At 40.7% G+C, this 19,217-nt stretch overlaps 1 protein-coding gene across 1 annotated transcript in view; it reads left to right on the top strand.

Annotated features, from left to right (window-relative positions):
* Positions 1-19,217, top strand: part of LOC126456929 (uncharacterized) — a 274,891-nt gene that overhangs the window by 213,940 nt on the left and 41,734 nt on the right. The window contains exons 20-21 of the mRNA XM_050092863.1: positions 10,077-10,340; positions 11,099-11,294. Of these exons, the coding sequence (XP_049948820.1) occupies positions 10,077-10,340; positions 11,099-11,294 (460 nt within the window). The remainder of the gene's footprint in view (positions 1-10,076; positions 10,341-11,098; positions 11,295-19,217) is intronic.

Here is a 19,217-nt window from a genome sequence, read left to right as displayed (position 1 = left end):
TACAGCAAAAGTCCTTTCCCAACAAGGTACATGCAGCCGTGTTGCTGCCATCCTTACTCATACAACATGAAACATAAGAAAATCAACATTTTGTACTTATTGCATAAAATGATAATAGATGAAAACACTCTAATTATATTTTGAAATAAATATTTACCTTATGTCACTTAGGCCACAAAGATAGCAGTGTAATGGAAATTTGGTCATTCTACAGAACTGCAGTATGAGTTTCTTGGTCTCAACATGTCACCTGTGATTTTCACAGGTTAATAGGTTCTTGAAATGTCTATTTGTTTCAGGAATGTTGTTTCCATCTGTGGAATCTTTCCTTGAGGACGGGTGTCATTCCAACGGAAGTGGTTTACAATTGTTTTTATTTCTGCAAGTTCCTTTGCAGCCTCAATCAGTTGTTTTTGGTGTTGTATAAATTGCAATCACTCAAAAGAGGAAAGGCCGCTGGACCTGATGGGATACCAGTTCGATTTTATACAGAGTACGCGAAGGAACTTGCCCCTCCTTCTTGCAGCGGTGTACCGTAGGTCTCTAGAAGAGCGTAGCGTTCCAAAGGATTGGAAAAGGGCACAGGTCATCCCCGTTTTCAAGAAGGGACACCGAACCGATGTGCAGAACTATAGACCTATATCTCTAACTTCGATCAGTTGTAGAATTTTGGAACACTTATTATGTTAGAGTATAATGACTTTTCTGGAAACTAGAAATCTACTCTGTAGGAATCAACATGGGTTTAGAAAAAGACGATTGTGTAAAACCCAGCTCGCGCTGTTCGTCCACGAGACTCAGCGGGCCATAGACACGAGTTCCCAGGTAGATGCCATGTTTCTTGACTTCTGCAAGGCGTTCGATACAGTTCCCCCACAGTCGTTTAATGAACAAAGTAAGAGCATATGGACTATCAGACCAATTGTGTGAGTGGATTGAAGAGTTCCTAGATAACAGAACGCAGCATGTCATTCTCAATGGAGAGAAGTCTTCCGAAGTAAGAGTGATTTCAGGTGTGCCGAAGGGGAGTATCGTAGGACCGTTGCTATTCACAATATACATAAATGACCTTGTGGATGACATCGGAAGTTCACTGAGGCTTTTTGCAGATGATGCTGTGGTATATCGAGAGGTTTTAACAATGGAAAATTGTACTGAAATGCTGGAGGATGTGCAGCGAATTGACACATGGTGCAGGGAATGGCAATTGAATCTCAATGTAGACAAGTGTAATGTGCTGCGAATACATAGAAAGAAAGATCCCATATCATTTAGCTACAATATAGCAGGTCAGCAACTGGAAGCAGTTAATTCCATAAATTATCTGGGAGTACTCATTAGGAGTGATTTAAAATGGAATGATCATATAAAGTTGATCGTCGGTAAAGCAGATGCCACACTGAGATTGATTGGAAGAATCCTAAGGAAATGCAATCCGAAAACAATGGAAGTAGGTTACAGTACGCTTGTTCGCTGACTGCTTGAGTAACGCTCAGCAGTGTGGAATCCGTACCAGATAGGGTTGATAGAAGAGATAGAGAAGATCCAACGGAGAGCAGCGCGCTTCGTTACAGGATCATTTAGTAATCGCGAAAGTGTTACAGAGATGATAGATAAACTCCAGTGGAAGACTCTGCAGGAGAGACACTCAGTAGCTCGGTACGGGCTTTTGTTGAAGTTTCGAGAACATACCTTCACCGAGGAGTCAAGCAGTATATTGCTCCCTCCTACGTATATCTCGTGAAGAGACCATGAGGATAAAATCAGAGAGATTAGAGCCCACACAGAGGCATACCAACAATCCTTCTTTCCACAAACAATACGAGACTGGAATAGAAGAGAGAACTGATAGAGGTACTCAAGGTACCCTCCGCCACACACCGTCAGGTGGCTTGCGGAGTGTGGATGTAGATAGATAGATAGATAGATAGATAGATAGATAGATAGATAGATAGATAGATGTCTTAGAACTCCCAGTTTTCTGTTTGAGTTTGGCATTGTCTGAGTGGATGGTCTGTTTGCAGGGATCCATCTGAACTTTGTTGTGGGCGTGTAGCAATCTGAGTCTACACTTAAGCCATTTTTAACTTTAACAGTCGTAATTTTGGTGCTTCATCTCCTGAAGATCATGATATGATGTATTTAGAAATAGATGGTTTGGATGGATAATCGTAAAATTTGGTGTGTTTTGTGTGGATGGTGAAAATGGGTTGATGCGTCCTCCAGATTTTGATTGTCACACAAGGAGACCAGTCTCTTGCCATTAGAGTTGGCTCTCTTCTGGAGGGGCAACTTCAGATGATTTTCCTGTACCTTCGGATTTTGGCCAAGTTGGGCATTGAAGTTGTGCATGAGAAATTTCACATGTTGTGTGGAAACTTTGGTCAGCTTTTCGTCTATAGGTCCCTGAAATATCCAACTTCTTCTGAATCTGATCTGTTCTTATTATTTGTAAGAGCATTCACATTTACTAGGGGTTTGTGTCCTTTTGATGTTAATAACCTGTTGGTCAGGGGTTCAGAATTTATAGCAAATTTGAAGACTTGTTTTCGTAGGAAACACAGTTCCGAGCATCAAAGATCTTTTGAATATCTATTTCTGGTGTCAGCTCTTGAAGAAATGATAACCGTCTGATTAAAAGGTCTCTTCATCTGGATATCTGATTTCTTGTAAGATGGTTTCATGTTGTATTTTGGCAAGGATTTTCCACTTACTAGTTTGTATAAGGGAGTTAGCTGAATGTTGTTAGAAAGATTCTGGATTTTGCTGCGAGTTTGTGTCCATTTATAACATTCCAATAAGCTTTAATTTATTTTGTTCATAATGTAAAGTTTCCACCAGAATTCTAAGGAGATTCGCCCTTCACTGTAAGGGTATGCTGGTTGCCCACATGGGAATTCATAGACTTACTCAGAGATATAATTATGGTGAAACTGATATCCATTAGTCTCTAATTATAGAGCTACAACTTTGTTTGCTTCCATCTCTACAGTGGTAACACACAAGTTGTTAGTGATACCTGAAAATGCTGGAGAAATAGTGTCACCATACGACTTTCTCTATGGGCTCCTTTCCAGTGTCTTATCTGGTAACCGCAGCTGCTGTGTTGCAATATCTGTGAAGTACAATATAATACCTGAAAGGAAATGACACTGTTTCCTATATATCCGAACACACACATTTAATGATCATTGGTTATATTTGTAAAGTGATTTTGTCACTTTCACACTGACCAAGTCATCTGCGTTCTATAATTGGTTCACAATTGAAACCCAGAATTTCCTTCGCAGCTCACTCATGACACAGTTTATATAATGTGGAAAAGTTGCGTAGTAGATTTCTGTACGTAAGTCAGATCATTAATATTGCACACCGTAAAGTGGAGTAATTAATCAGCTATAATAGCATAAATCAGTTTATTGCTTGCAAAACACTTCACTTGATATGCCATTCTTAACACACACAGCATTACAGCTAACAGTCAGTAAGAAGTTCAGACTGCTTTACTCTAGCATTAACACAAAGCTCCGGCAAACAGTCCTGTGCAAATTGCTCTGAAAATTTATCACAGTTCTATCGCAACCAAGGCAGAGTGCGGAGAGAAAGGGAGGTTGTAATGACTAACACGTGCAACTCTTGTCGTAGGCAGGGGCAGTTTTTGATCAGGAGTGCAAATAGCATAGGGAACACAATGCTCTGATAATCTGGTGCCCATTACTAGTAACCATACCTCCTCTGAACACTAAAATTGATAGGTGCCCTCCCAAATTCCAAATTGTAAACAAATAAGAATAAACCAGAATGAGATTTTCACTCTGCAGCGGAGTGTGGGCTGATATGAAACTTCCTGGCAGATTAAAACTGTGTGCGCCGACCGAGACTCGAACTCGGGACCTTTGCCTTTCGCGGGCAAGTGCTCTAACCATCTGAGCTACCGAAGCACGACTCACGCCCGGTCTCACAGCTTTACTTCTGCCAGTACCTCGTCTCCTACCTTCCAAACTTTACAGAAGCTCTCCTGCGAACCTTGCAGAACTAGCACTCCTGAAAGAAAGGATACTGCGGAGACATGGCTTAGCCACAACCTGGGGGATGTTTCCAGAATGAGATTTTCACTCTGCAACGGAGTGTGCGCTGATATGAAACTTCCTGGCAGATTAAAACTGTGTGCGCCGACCGAGACTCGAACTCGGGACCTTTGCCTTTCGCAGCAAGGCAAAGGTCCCGAGTTCGAGTCTCGGTCGGCGCACACAGTTTTAATCTGCCAGGAAGTTTCAAGAATAAACCAATTGAAAGTGTTTGCGTATCAGATTAGGTTTTGCCAAATTTGAATTTTGTGTCTTTAATTCCCTGCTGGTATAAAAAAAAGAAAAAAACAAAAACATGTACTGTATCAAAAAATCCTAACTCCACCTTCTTTAAATATTGCTAATGTTATTTCTTTCTATATACCTACAAAACAATAGGTTATAATAAAACAATGTTTCCTGTCGAATGATTGCATCATGAATGTGACATAATATGGCTGTGAAGTGTGCACTTACTCTTGGAATCAAAGTATACAGTGGTGTGGCTGAATATAGAGCACCTTATAAATATCAGAATGCAAGGTAGGGAGTGCCATATTTGCTTCCCCACAGTTGCTTTTGTGGCCAAGGAGTCATCAGAGGACCCCCAGGGTGACTTCTTTAAAAAGTTTGACTTTATTTTGGTTTGGACATGTATGCGCCCATTACAATTAGAACTATTAGCCCTAGAGGTTACCTCGAGGCATTTTCTGGCTGTTCTTCGTGTGACTTCTCTATACACTGATCCCCCCCCCCCCCCCCCTCCCCCCTGCCGCCAATCCAATCTTGGGATTGCCAACAATAATGACTGAAATGCTACTACCACACAGTAGCTACTGCACATAGTATTTTGTATTTTAATTTTAAAATAAATTTCATTCCTTATCTTATTAACCACATACTTCTCAAAAGAGTTTAGGACCTTGACATCATCGCAGTCGGGAGAAAAGAAAGTGAAGGAAAAATTATCATTGTTATTTTGTGCTGTCCATGGCTCAGTTCTGTAATTGAAGAAAAAAAAGTTCATGTTTTGTGACAGGCAGACATGTGGTAGAGAACTGTGTATATAGCAAACAAAAAATTGGTGGTCTAATGGGGGGGACTGCAGTTATGCATCCACATTCTGTCCCTATTCAACATTTTTATAAGTTTCTGTCAACCAGTTGGTATAAATGTGTTTTTAAAATTGTTTCCTATTTTGTAAAACAGAATGGCTTGTGCCAGTATTTTACGAGGTGCTACAATAAAGTAATGAGACTGATTTTCTTTGCAAGCCGTGGCAAATGTGCAGGCTTACATAGGCACAGTATCTTTTAACCTTGGTCTATAAGCTGCTTCTAGTCCAAGTGGCACATCGATGCAATTGCTCAGTCATGAGTTGTGCTGCAATAAGTTAACACGTGTTCGTGTCTCTCGTCATGGAAATGGAATCCCATAATATTGCGCAACGGTATGCCATTTCTTTTTGCGTTAAATTGGGTGAAAATGTGACAACAACTTACAGTAAGCTTCAGAAGGCTTCTGGAGAGGTGGTTATGTCAAGAGCTCAAGTTTTTCGTTGGCATAAAATGTTTACTGAAGGCAGAACGAATGTTGAAGATGAAGACCGCAGTGGACGACCATCAACCTCGCGGACGGATGTCAACTTGGCTAGTGTGCGTGAACTCGTATGGTCTGATCGAAGATTATCTGTGAAAATGATTGCAGAACTGAACATCAATCGAGAAATGGTTCGTCTAATAATGAAGATCTTGGTATGAGAAAGATTTGTGCAGAAATGGTCCCCAAAAATCTCACACCACAACAGCAAGAAACACGGAAAATGAGGCAGCCGATCTGTTGGAGCAAACATAAATCAATTCAGAATTGTTGAGCCGTGTTATCACTGGTGATGAAAGAGGTTTTTTCAGTACGATACAGAGACAAAACGCCAAATTTCGCAATGGTGCTCAAAGGGATCACCCAGACCAATAAAAGATCGCATGTCAAAGTCAGAAGTGAAATGCATGCTTGTGCGCTTCTTTGATTCCAAGGGAATTGTTCATAAAGAGTGGGTGCCTCCTGCACAAACACTTAACCAATATTACTACAAAGAAATTTTAGAAAGACTTCGTAAAAGAGTTCTTCGTGTCTGTGCCTCGTAAAAGAGTTCTTCGTGTCCATGCCAACGTTGCTGATAATTGGATTCTGCATCACGATAATGCGCCATTCCATACTGCTTTGTCAGTACAGCAATTTTTAACCTCAAAACAAATTTCAGTACTACCACAGCCACCTTGTTCACCAGATATCGCTCCATGCGACTTCTTTCTATTTCCAAGAGTCAAAACAGTTTTAAAGGGACATAATTTTCAAACAACACAAGATGTCGAAAAAGCTGTGAAGAGGGACTTGGAGGATATTACAGAAGCTGAGTTCCAGAAGTGTTACCATCAATGGCAGAAGAGCTGGAAAAAGTGTGTGCAATCAGAAGGGAATTACACTCCTGGAAATGGAAAAAAGAACACATTGACACCGGTGTGTCAGACCCACCATACTTGCTCCGGACACTGCGAGAGGGCTGTACAAGCAATGATCACACGCACGGCACAGCGGACACACCAGGAACCGCGGTGTTGGCCGTCGAATGGCGCTAGCTGCGCAGCATTTGTGCACCGCCGCCGTCAGTGTCAGCCAGTTTGCCGTGGCATACGGAGCTCCATCGCAGTCTTTAACACTGGTAGCATGCCGCGACAGCGTGGACGTGAACCGTATGTGCAGTTGACGGACTTTGAGCGAGGGCGTATAGTGGGCATGCGGGAGGCCGGGTGGACGTACCGCCGAATTGCTCAACACGTGGGGCGTGAGGTCTCCACAGTACATCGATGTTGTCGCCAGTGGTCGGCGGAAGGTGCACGTGCCCGTCGACCTGGGACCGGACCGCAGCGACGCACGGATGCACGCCAAGACCGTAGGATCCTACGCAGTGCCATAGGGGACCGCACCGCCACTTCCCAGCAGATTAGGGACACTGTTGCTCCTGGGGTATCGGCGAGGACCATTCGCAACCGTCTCCATGAAGCTGGGCTACGGTCCCGCACACCGTTAGGCCGTCTTCCGCTCACGCCCCAACATCGTGCAGCCCGCCTCCAGTGGTGTCGCGACAGGTGTGAATGGAAGGACGAATGGAGACGTGTCATCTTCAGCGATGAGAGTCGCTTCTGCCTTGGTGCCAATGATGGTCGTATGCGTGTTTGGCTCCGTGCAGGTGAGTGCCACAATCAGGACTGCATACGACCGAGGCACACAGGGCCAACACCTGGCATCATGGTGTGGGGAGCGATCTCCTACACTGGCCGTACACCACTGGTGATCATCGAGGGGACACTGAATAGTGCACGGTACATCCAAACCGTCATCGAACCCATCGTTCTACCATTCCTAGACCGGCAAGGGAACTTGCTGTTCCAACAGGACAATGCACGTCCGCATGTATCCCGTGCCACCCAACGTGCTCTAGAAGGTGTAAGTCAACTACCCTGGCCAGCAAGATCTCCGGATCTGTCCCCCATTGAGCATGTTTGGGACTGGATGAAGCGTCGTCTCACGCGGTCTGCACGTCCAGCACGAACGCTGGTCCAACTGAGGCGCCAGGTGGAAATGGCATGGTAAGCCGTTCCACAGGACTACATCCAGCATCTCTACGATCGTCTCCATGGGAGAATAGCAGCCTGCATTGCTGCGAAAGGTGGATATACACTGTACTAGTGCCGACATTGTGCATGCTCTGTTGCCTGTGTCTATGTGCCTGTGGTTCTGTCAGTGTGATCATGTGATGTATCTGACCCCAGGAATGTGTCAATAAAGTTTCCCCTTCCTGGGACAATGAATTCACGGTGTTCTTATTTCAATTTCCAGGAGTGTACTTTGGAGGAGACAACACTAAACTTGACTAAAACGGTAAGCAGTATTTTTTTTCTTCACATTAGTTAGAGGTGTTTCAGATTTTGAGGTACAATGGAATAGGAATGATGATAGAAATAGGATCACATTTGAGGAAGTGGAGAAAATGGTCAATAGATTGCAGTGCAATAAAGCAGCTGGGGTGGATGAAATTAAATCGGAACTCATCAAATACAGTGGAATGTCAGGTCTTAAATGGCTACACAGGATAATGGAAATGGCCTGGGAGTCGGGACAGGTTCCATCAGACTGGACAAAAGCAGTAATCACACCAATCTTTAAACATGGAAACAGAAAAGATTGTAACAACTACAGAGATATCTCTTTAATCAGCGTTGTGGGCAAAATCTTCTCAGGTATTGTTGAAAGGAAAGTGCGAGTATTAGTTGAGGACCAATTGGATGAACATCAGTGTGGGTTTAGGCTTCTTAGAGGTTGTCAGGACCAGATCTTTAGCTTACAGCAAATAATGGAGAAGTGTTATGAGTGGAACAGGGAATTGTATCTATGCTTTATAGATCTAGAAAAGGTATATGACCGTGTTCCTAGGAAGAAGTTATTGTCTGTTCTACGAGATTATGGAATAGAAGGCAAACTTTTGCAAGCAATTAAAGGTCTTTACATGGATAGTCAGGCAGCAGTTAGAGTTTACGGTAAATTGAGTTCATGGTTCAGAGTAGTTTCAGGGGTAAGACAAGGCTGCAACCTGTCTCCACTGTTGTTCATATTATTTATGGATCATATGTTGAAAACAATAGACTGGCTGGGTGAGATTAAGATATGTGAACACAAAATAAGCAGTCTTGCGTATGCCGATGACTTAGTTGTGATGGCAGATTCTATTGAAAGTTTGCAGAGTAATATTTCAGAGCTAGATCAGAAATGTAAGGACTATGGTATGAAGATTAGCATCTCCAAAACGAAAGTAATGTCAGTGGGAAAGAGATATAAACGGATTGAGTGCCAAATAGGAGGAACAAAGTTAGAACAGGTGGATGGTTTCAAGTACTTAGGATGCATATTCTCACAGGATGGCAACATAGTGAAAGAACTGGAGGCGAGGTGTAGCAAAGCTAATGCAGTGAGCGCTCAGCTACGATCTACTCTCTTCTGCAAGAAGGAAGTCAGTACCAAGACTAAGTTATCTGTGCACCGTTCAATCTTTCGACCAACATTGTTGTGTGGGAGCGAAAGCTGGGTGGATTCAGGTTACCTTATCAACAAGATTGAGGTTACGGATATGAAAGTAGCTATGATGATTGCAGGTACTAGTAGATGGGAACAATGGCAGGAGGGTGTCCACACTGAGGAAATCAAAGAAAAACTGGGAATGAACTCTATAGATGTAGCAGTCAGGGCGAACAGGCTTAGATGGTGGGGTCATGTTACACGCATGGGGGAAGCAAGGTTACCCAAGAGACTCATGGGTTCAGCAGTAGAGGGTAGGAGGAGTCGGGGCAAACCAAGGAGGAGGTACCTGGATTCAGTTGAGAATGGTTTTGGAGTAATAGGCTTAACTTCAGAAGAGGCACCAATGTTAGCAATGAATAGTGGATCATGGAGGAATTTTCTAAGGGGGACTATGCTCCAGACTGAATGCTGAAAGGCATAATCAGTCTTAAATGATGATGATGATGATGATGATGATGAAGATGATGATGATGATGATGAAGAATGATTTCACATTAGTCTCATTACTTTATTGTTGCACCTCGTATATAGGAAGAAAGAAAGAAAGAAAGAAACAAGGAGGAGTAGGGTTTATACTGTCCAGTCAATGAGAGACAGAGCACAAGCTAAGGCTGGAAAATAAAGATGCAGGAAAATAAAGATGCAGGAAATCAGTCTCGTCATTTTCAAGGAACTATTCCAGCATTTGCCTTGTAACAGTGCAGGAAAACAGAAAATGTAAATTTGAATGGCTGAACTGTACAACTTTAACAGCAGCATAAACAAGCAGAAGCCTTATCTAGTGATCATTATGTATTCTAACATACCCCTCTGGATGTTTGCTTATTGTGCAGTTTATTATATTGGGAGTTGCTAATAATTGTCTGTGATACACAGGTGCTGATCAAGTTATGGCCGCAGAGTTGTGCTACAATACAGCAGTACGATGGGGTGAGCAGGATTCGCTAGAAAATAATGCAAAAAACTGTATTAGAAAGGTTCAACAGAAGTATCAGCAGCTGCAGGCTGCACATGTACTACACAAGTATGGGCTTGGAAATGATGCTGCCATACTGAATTTTATTTCTAATCCCCAACAACTGATAGCTGCACTCTTTCGACATCCTGCAATCGTCAACACCTCAGCACGTCACTGTCCAGGTAAAGCCACTTCTGTATCTATAACCATCTTCATTGTTGTTAGAAACTTAATGTTTATTGTGGAAGTTATTGAAAAATTATTATAATTTTTGCAGTATACAATTTCATTATGCACACTCCTATTTTATGCCCGATGAAAATCTCGCGTTCTTCTGTTTTCAAGAACAGTGGAGAAATCTGATATTGTATGTGACAAGGCAGACTTACTAAAACCACAGATGAGAATAAAACCTCTGCAGTGTCAAACTTCCATAGACGTTGTCTTGGAGAAGCCTGTATCAGAAATCATTGACGTATTTGCAAACAATACATGGCAGTATGAGCTCCTGTGTTAGTAAAGACACATACGTGACGGCACTTGTTGTCATCACCAAGTACTATTGAAGCAAGTAATGACTGGGAAAAGCATTAGTATCTTAAACCTTGCATTAAGTAAATAATTCTGAAGTAAAGGAGAACACTCACCGAAAGCAGAAGCTTTCAGTCATCGATTAGGACACACAAAAGAGGCTCTTAGTGCTTAGTGTGAGGGTTCTGCTTAACTATTGTATCTTGCATACTTCTTCCCATATTGCATCACAGATGTGCAAGAAAGAAACTGACTGAAAAATTGTGATAGTAAATTTTTCCCATGTTTTACTGGAAATTATAGGGCCCTCTGATTCAAAAAGCTGAAAAACTTTACATATTGCTGCTAATTTTAAATTTTCTTTTCTTTTTGGAATGTTGGAGAGTAAAAAAGAAATTTTTCCTTTCAGATATCAATGGTGCAATTGAAGACTTAGCAAAACTTTTCAGAATTAATAGTATAAGTTTGCGAAAGGAACAATTAAAAGAACTTCTCATGCCTCACAGTATGATAGAAGCTGAACTGTTGGACAGTACGGTTACCGATAATTTTATGCAAACCGATACTCAGGCTTACAAGAATATTGATGAAGAAAGCTTGCTCAGGTATGTTAATGAAAATTTAACATTTGTCTTTATCATTATAATCTGTAAATTTTTTCTTAAGCCCTTAGCCCTCCTAGTTCTGGGTTGGCAGGAGTCATATAACTTAACATTTTGTGCACTCCTGCACCGCCAATTGCCAGCTTTGGTTATTAAAAGGTTACTGTATGCAATAGCACTATAATGCCAGGATTCATTCTACTGTGCCACTCTGCTCACTTGTACTGGAATGGATGATGAAGTAAGCCTCTGAAGTCACAGGTGCTACCTAACATTTCCCTTGCAAGAAAGCTCACTAACCAGATTTAGTACAGGTGTTCAGTACAAATCACTAAGCACAGGCGTAGTGGCTGCATTATGCAAGGAGGGCATGGTGTGTTTTCTTTGCTTAGCTCCTCTCCTCAAGGCAGTCTGTGCTGGGTGGAGTTTGCTCATTTAATCACTACACCCACTTCTGTTAGTACTGATGAAAACTGTTACAGATTATAATTGGGCATGTAATTAACAAACTCTTAAATTTATTTTATGCTACAAGTATTTTGCACTAATTTGTGCCCTGACTAAAAGTAAATATATTTGCCCCATGACTGAACTAATTTAAATTATTAGCAACAGCAGTATGTACAGCTATTAAAGCACCACATTTAACTTGTACAAGGTGAGCAGCTACCATCTTGGCAGCACAGTGTTTAGTTTGAGAGTTATGACAAACTTCTAAAAACAAGAAGCGTATCTTTTTTTATTTACTGTGTGAATTTAGTGTAAATTATTATATTTCTTGTGTATTTCTATACCTAGTAGCCACATTTCCGTGTTTCGATAACTGTGTAGTGTATATTTCTGGCCTTTGTATCGTGACAGGCATTTGTATTCGTGTGAATAGCCAGTTGCAATTGAAGAACTCATTAGTTGGATGGCAGCTCTTGTCTCTGCAGTGGCAGCTTGTTTGTACCAACTGTTCCATGCATCAATAACTGTCTAGTCTGTAGTTCCACTGTCTTTAGAATGGATAGGGACTGTGATTGCAGCATTCGGATGTGGGCTGAGTTGGTGATCCTTTGCTCACAGCTCCAGTTGGTGCTGGCTTAGATCACGCAGCTCAAGGCTGTTGCCAGTGGCTGACACTGTTGGGAAGCCGGATGTTGGGATACAAGTTACATCCAGTACGTTCCTTGTGTCCCATCATCGGTCCAGTACTGTGACCAACATGGTTACTACCAACATTGAGGATGACCCCTCACTCGTGGTCGAGTGGGAGGTTGTTTCAAGGTGTGGCAGGTTGCGAAAAACTTTCTGGGTAATTGGTAGAAAGGTGTCTCCAGTTCAGCTGACAAACAGGTTTCAGGTGCTATCAGTGGCTGACAAAAATCCTGGGTCAGGTGCAGTCATTTGCCGTGTTTCAAAGGAAGCCTGCAAGATCTGGACATTTACAGAAGGTGGGGATACTGGTAGTTGGGAACTCCAATATTAGGCATGTAATGGGGCACCTTACGGATATGGCTGCCAAAGAAGGGAAGAAATCCAGTTCGCACTTTTGTGTGCGTACCAGGTGGAGTCATTCCAGATGTGGAACAAGTGCTTCCAGATGCCATGAAGAGAACAGGGTACAGCACATCTGCGTAAGGTCTTCATGTTTTTACGAATGGTGTGTGTCACTCTGGATTGGAAGAGATTCTCTCTGGTTTCAGGCAGCTAGCTGAAGTGGTAAAGACTGCTAGTCTTGTTTGCGAGATGAAGACAGACTTCACCATCTGTAACATCATTGACAAGACTGATTGCGGACCCTTGATGCAGGGCTGAGTGAAGGGTCTTAATCAGAGGCTCCGTCAGTTCTGCAACCATGTAGGCTGCATATTTCTTTACTTGCACAGTAAGGTGGTGAGGTTTCGGGTTCCGCTTAATAGTTCAGGGCTTCACTACACACAGAAGCGGATATGCAGGTATCAGGGGCCTATATGGAATGGACTGGGCATATATTTAGATTAGAGGGTCTTGCGGAAAGTACAGAAAGGACTTCAGTCTCAAAGGGCACAGAACAAACACAGAAAGAGGCTAGACATAACAACAATTACTATTGTAGTTGTAAATTGTTATTGCTGTGTTGGGAAAGAACCAGAGTTTGAAGTGCTTATAGAAAGCTCTGAAGCTCAAATTCATAAAGGTACCAAAAGTTCAGCCAAAATTTTCATGGATGACCTAATGGTGATCAGAAAGGCTGAATTAAATACAGTTGGTGGCAGTGAGTTTGATTGGTGGCTGACCTCAAGATCGTTTTAGTGAAACTGATCACAACATCCAAATCCACCAAAACTAAACACAGAATATTTCTGTTTAAAAAAATCATGTAAAAATTCACTTGATGCCTTCCTAAGAGCAAATCTCCACATCTTCCAAACTACGTAACACAGGCCAGAAGAGGCTTAAATTCAAAGAAATAGTATTGGCGGCAATTGAGAGATTCATACCGAATAAATTAATGAAAGATGGTACTGATAACCTGTAATACACAAATCTATATGTGAACAAACTGTGAGAAATTAAGCACCTCCCAACAGCTTGGATGTCTTCCTTTTGTCCACCTCGTCGTGAGGAGATGCTTTAAGCTAGGCTGTGCATTGGGCACTGTCTTTTCAATCACCATCAATTGTTAAGTGAAGACCCCGGACCAGTCTGTGTGTACTGCAACCAACCATTGATAGTGCACCATTTTCTGACTTGATGACGATTTTGTAACCATTTATATTTCAGTCTATGTTTACCATATGAATTATCATACTTCCTTTTTTTAAAAAAAAAAGCAGATACAACACAAGCTATAGATCACTTTTTTTTAAAACTGTAGTAATATGTCCAAGGAAATTTAATTTTCAACCATTTGAGCAACCTCCTCAAAGGGGAAGTGATCGTTTCTAGCTACCCCTCCACTCTAGTTCATCAGGCTCTGAGTGTTATTGACTTCAACTTCATTTGGTAAATGACTATTTGAAGTTATGACATGGGTGCTTATGACATCAGCTTTTCTGTGCCATAAAGCAGCAGCAGCAACAACAGCAAGCGAGATGCTTGAAGTAGTAATGAAACTCTGCATCGAAATACTTTCACTGCGCGATACCTGTGGTAACACTATCAATGACAGCACCACTAAAATGGAGTTATTTAATATATTTTTCTGAAATAACTTCACCAAAGACGACAAGGTAATTATTCCAGAATTGGAATCAAGAACAGCTGCCAGCATGAATAACTTAGAAGTAGATATCCTTGATATGGCAAAGACACTTAAATCACTTAATAAAGGAAAGTATTCTGGTCCAGATAGCATACCAATTAGGTTCCTTTCAGAGTATGCTGATACAGTAGCCCCGTACTCAGCAATGATATAAAACTGCTTGCTCAACAAAAGATCCATATCAGAAGAATGGAAAGTTGCATAGGTCACACTAATGTTAAAGACAGAAAATACCGAGTAATATGATAATTACAGAATCATAGCGCTGATGTCAGTTTGCAGAAGATTATGGAACACATACTGTTTTCAAACATTACGAATTTCCTCAAATATAAAGATTTATGGACAAATACTGAGTGCGGATTCAGGAAATATCGTTGTTGTGAAACACAGTTAACTCTTCATTTGCACAAAGTAAGGCTTTTGACTCTCTTCCTCACAGGAGGCTTCTAATCAAATTGTGTGCCTATAGAGTATCACTTCAGTTGTGTGACCGGATTTATAATTTCCTGTCATAAAAATCACAGTACGTAGTAACTGATGGGAAATTGAGTAAAACATACTCAATGTCTGGTATTCCACAGGGAAGTGTTGCAGAGGACTCTGTTGTTCCTAATCTATATAAATGGTTTAGTCCTTTTAGATTGTTTGCGGATGATGCTATCATTTACCATATATTAAACTCATCAGAAAATCAAAACCAATTGCAAAATGATTTAGACACGATATCTGTATGGCGTGAAACATAGGAATTCTCTCTGAATAAGGAAAAATGTGAGGTCATCCACAAAAGTAATAAAATGTGTCTCACATAGGAAAGTGGTTCAATATTCAGCCATTTTGCACATCTCCCTCCATTTACCACTGGCAGCCAATAAGATTCATTCTCTTTCCAAGTGGCTAGCTGTAAGTTAAGACAATCTCTCTCCTGCAGGCTGTGCTGTTGCCGTACTTTGTCACAGTGCAGTTTCATTCATAGAGCGAGCAAATTATTTGTTCAATTGTCAGTATTATTTTCCTTTAGCAATCTATCAGAAGTATGAATCTTTAAATGTGTTAGTGTTATTTCCAATAAAATATTTGTGGTGATGGCAATAAATGTGAAGTGCTTCATGAGCAGGTGAGTGGGATTATGTACATCATTTACAAATTGTTCAAATGTGAACCTGGAAGTGAAACTTTGATTGTTGACATTTCGAAGGCACAAGAACAGACATGCAGAAGCATGTGGTGTTCTATAGTACTAAAGTCTGCCTCACACAGGAAGGCAGCACAATATTCAGCCCTCCTCCACTAACCACTGACAGCCAATAAGATTCATTCTCTTTCCAAATGGCTAGCTGCGAATTGTAAATGAGGGGTGAGAGCTGTAGAAACATCAGGAGAAGTTGGTTTTGTGTCATGTGGAAAGCATTGTTATCACAAGAAACTTGTAACACAAATGGATGGCTTTGTCAAGTACATATTAAGGTGCTCATTCTTGAAAATGAACATGAATGGTGAATCTCTGACTTCACAAAAATTTGTTTAAATTATGCAAGAGAAAATTGGCTTCAAAGGTAGTGCTTCGTCAATGCAAAGAATTTTGAACGATATTGGTTTCAAATATGTTGAAACTAATGATGGAAGAAAGTTTTTAATGGAACAAAGGGATGTAGCTGCAGCATGAGCCACATGCCGGAGAATGCTGCACAAAATAAGAGAAAAGGGTGGTTCAATACTTTATTACCTGCATGGAATGTGGGTGAATCAGTCACTCCAAGGAAAGCTGCTGTAAAATTAATGACGATACTGGCAGTTTTAAAGTTCTAATAGGAAAAGTTCTTGAGTAATTATTCTGCATGCTGGCTCTTAAGGTTTTGTTCCTGAGAGTAAAGTTTCATTTAGGGGAAAGAAAAGCAGCAGTGACTACTATTCAGAAATGAACATTGTCAGTTTCAAGAAGTGGTTCACTGAACAGTTCTTGCCATAACTTGCTCTGAAGCGAGTCAGTGTAATGGACATTGGTAGTATTACTCAGCTGTGACAGAGAAAACACTAACACCAGGAAAGCTCTGGCTTGCAAATAAAGATATTGTGCACAGACCCGTGCAGAATTCCTACAGCTCATTTATTTAAACGAGCCATGTTAGAAAATATACGAACTTGACTTACTTGCACATGAATGTGGTCACACAGTTTTGCATTTACCACCATACCACTGCCATTATGATCCAACTGAATTAATTTGGGCACAAGTTAAAGCCTGTGTCGCAGAAAGGAACAAACCATTAAAGACAGCAGACACCAAATGGCTTGTGCATGAAGGAATAGACATTTCCCATTTAGCATGGGCAGCCTGTGTGCAGTACACTGAAAAGCTTCAGGAAGGGGACTTTAATATGGAGGTGAAAAGCAATAGAAGCCCTGAACCCATCACTGTAAATTTACAGTCAGCTGGTTTGGATACAGACTCAGATAGCAGTAACAATGGTATTATGATGTAATGTCTGAAATAAAGTAAATTAATAGTAGTTCTTGTTTTTAAAAACTTGTGTTGACACAAAAACATTTTTTAAAGTAACATCAATTGTATATGTAGTGTATTAAAATGTCCTGTCCTGGAATTTGTATCCTAAGAAGTATGCAGACATTCACTTTTTATGAGTGACATAACTATATTTTAAATATATTGGTCAAGCAGCTAGTTAGTTTGTTAGTTGTGAAATTTAAGCTTTTCCCAGAACTCACGAGAATCCAGCAGGATAACTTTGTCAAAAAATTCGATATTTCAACAAGTAGCAACCTGTCATTTTCAAGGCATGAATTGGGAAATCTCTTAAAATAAAAGGGATGCTTACATGTCGTTTGCATGTTCCATGGATAAAGAGTGTGGTCTCTCACTGTAATGTGGATTGTGTTAGTCTTTGTGATGGAAAAATATGACAACATACTGACTGAAACTTCATGGCAGATTAAAACCATGTGCCGGAGCGAGACTCGAACTCGGGACCTTTGCCTCTCGCAGGCAAGTGCTCTACCAACTGAGCTACCCAAGCACGACTCGTGCCCCGTCCTCATAGCTTTACTTCTGCCAGTATCTTGTCTCCTACCTTGCAAACTACAGATTCTGTGGAGGAGGAGGAGTTGTCAAGAAAATATAATGATTTCAGTTGGTGTTTGTAGTTAAGGTTTGTTTCAATTAGATTCTTCACTTCAGCGATTAAGTTGTCAAAGATTTTCTTGGGTCAATACCTCGCTCATTTCTGTGTCCAATTATGGATCATTGATGACTAATGTAAAGAATTTCTCTTCCTCTTATTGTAACAATGAATGTTACTGTTTTTGATTTGCAATTGATCATTGAGAACAATTTTTTAATAAGCTGCCTTGAAGAGGTTCAAGAGTGGACAACATGTATTATCCTTACTGCACATTGCTGTGTAACTTTCTTCCTCTACGAAAAGTTATCTAATTCTGTGATGCTGTAACAAATTACTGAATGAAAGTAGAAAAAGTATGTCAGCTTTTTAACATTTTCATATACAAAATCTGCTGTGTAAGTGTGAGTGTATAATGTGCTGTTCGGTACGCAAATGAACCTTTTTGCTGTCCGCAGTAACATGATTTGGTAACGCAGACTTTGTTTGTCTGCTCTTTGCCACCTTGGTTGAGCAAACCTCATCCCCTCCACACTTTCCCATCTTCCTCTGTGCACAGAAGCGCCTTCCTACCTGACACAGACTGTTACTGAAATCCGTAGAAATTTCAATAACACAATAATTCCTACAAATCTAAAGACTGTCTGTTCAACTAAATACTTAAGAATTAAAATTACTAACAACTTAAATTGGAATTATCACATAGATAATGTTGTGGGGAAGCAAACCAAAGAATGTGTTTTATTGGCAGAACCAAGGAGCTGTAATAAGGGGAGTTATCATGACATAAGAATAGAAGCTGATCTCTGCCATGTCAGTTGCCTCAAACATTAGCTTCAGGTGGAAATTTTTTGATATAAAATGCCAGCTTGCTTGATTTATAGGTGTGTTCTGATGATTAAGTGTGAATGAAACACATTTCATGGTAAGTGTACTCGGTCAAACGAAATTTTCTTTTACATACATTAATTTTGGTTGTGCTGTTTACTTCTACTCTACTGATTTTATTTCTGTCATTTCACTTTAGATTTCCTGTCAGACCAACTCAAAAAGCTATCCAGGTCAAATCTGTGAGAAGGAAAGATTGGAAACCACCCAAATTGAGCAAAATACATTCTGACCATTTTTGGAGAGAGGACATAGACATAACACCAGCTTCATCAATCATTATGATAGCTGCCTTTTCATATCTCACACTTCTCTTGCTGTTTACTTAAAAAAAGCCAAATGTGGCATATTACTAGATGAAATATGCATTTAAGATCAGAGAAGCATCTGAAAATCACTTCCTGATGTTATTCATGAAAGAATTTAATATTTCGTATTTAAAACAACTGTCATGTGCACATGACAGAACACAAAACAATTGTACATAGTAGTGTGCTAAAATTTTGGAGCCCAAAATGGCAGCACCAGCTTCAAAGCAATGTATAGCACAAGCCTGAAGTGCTATCTCCCCTTATTATAAGTCCATGAGCAGAACACTTTAGATGCAACAGACCTACTAGAGTGCCTCTCTACACTATGCTTATCCATCCTCTGCTAGAATGTTGATAT

This window comes from Schistocerca serialis, chromosome 2 (genome assembly GCF_023864345.2).
Source record: "Schistocerca serialis cubense isolate TAMUIC-IGC-003099 chromosome 2, iqSchSeri2.2, whole genome shotgun sequence".
NCBI classification, from domain to species: Eukaryota; Metazoa; Arthropoda; class Insecta; order Orthoptera; family Acrididae; genus Schistocerca; species Schistocerca serialis.
This window is presented reverse-complemented; position numbering and strand designations above follow the sequence as displayed.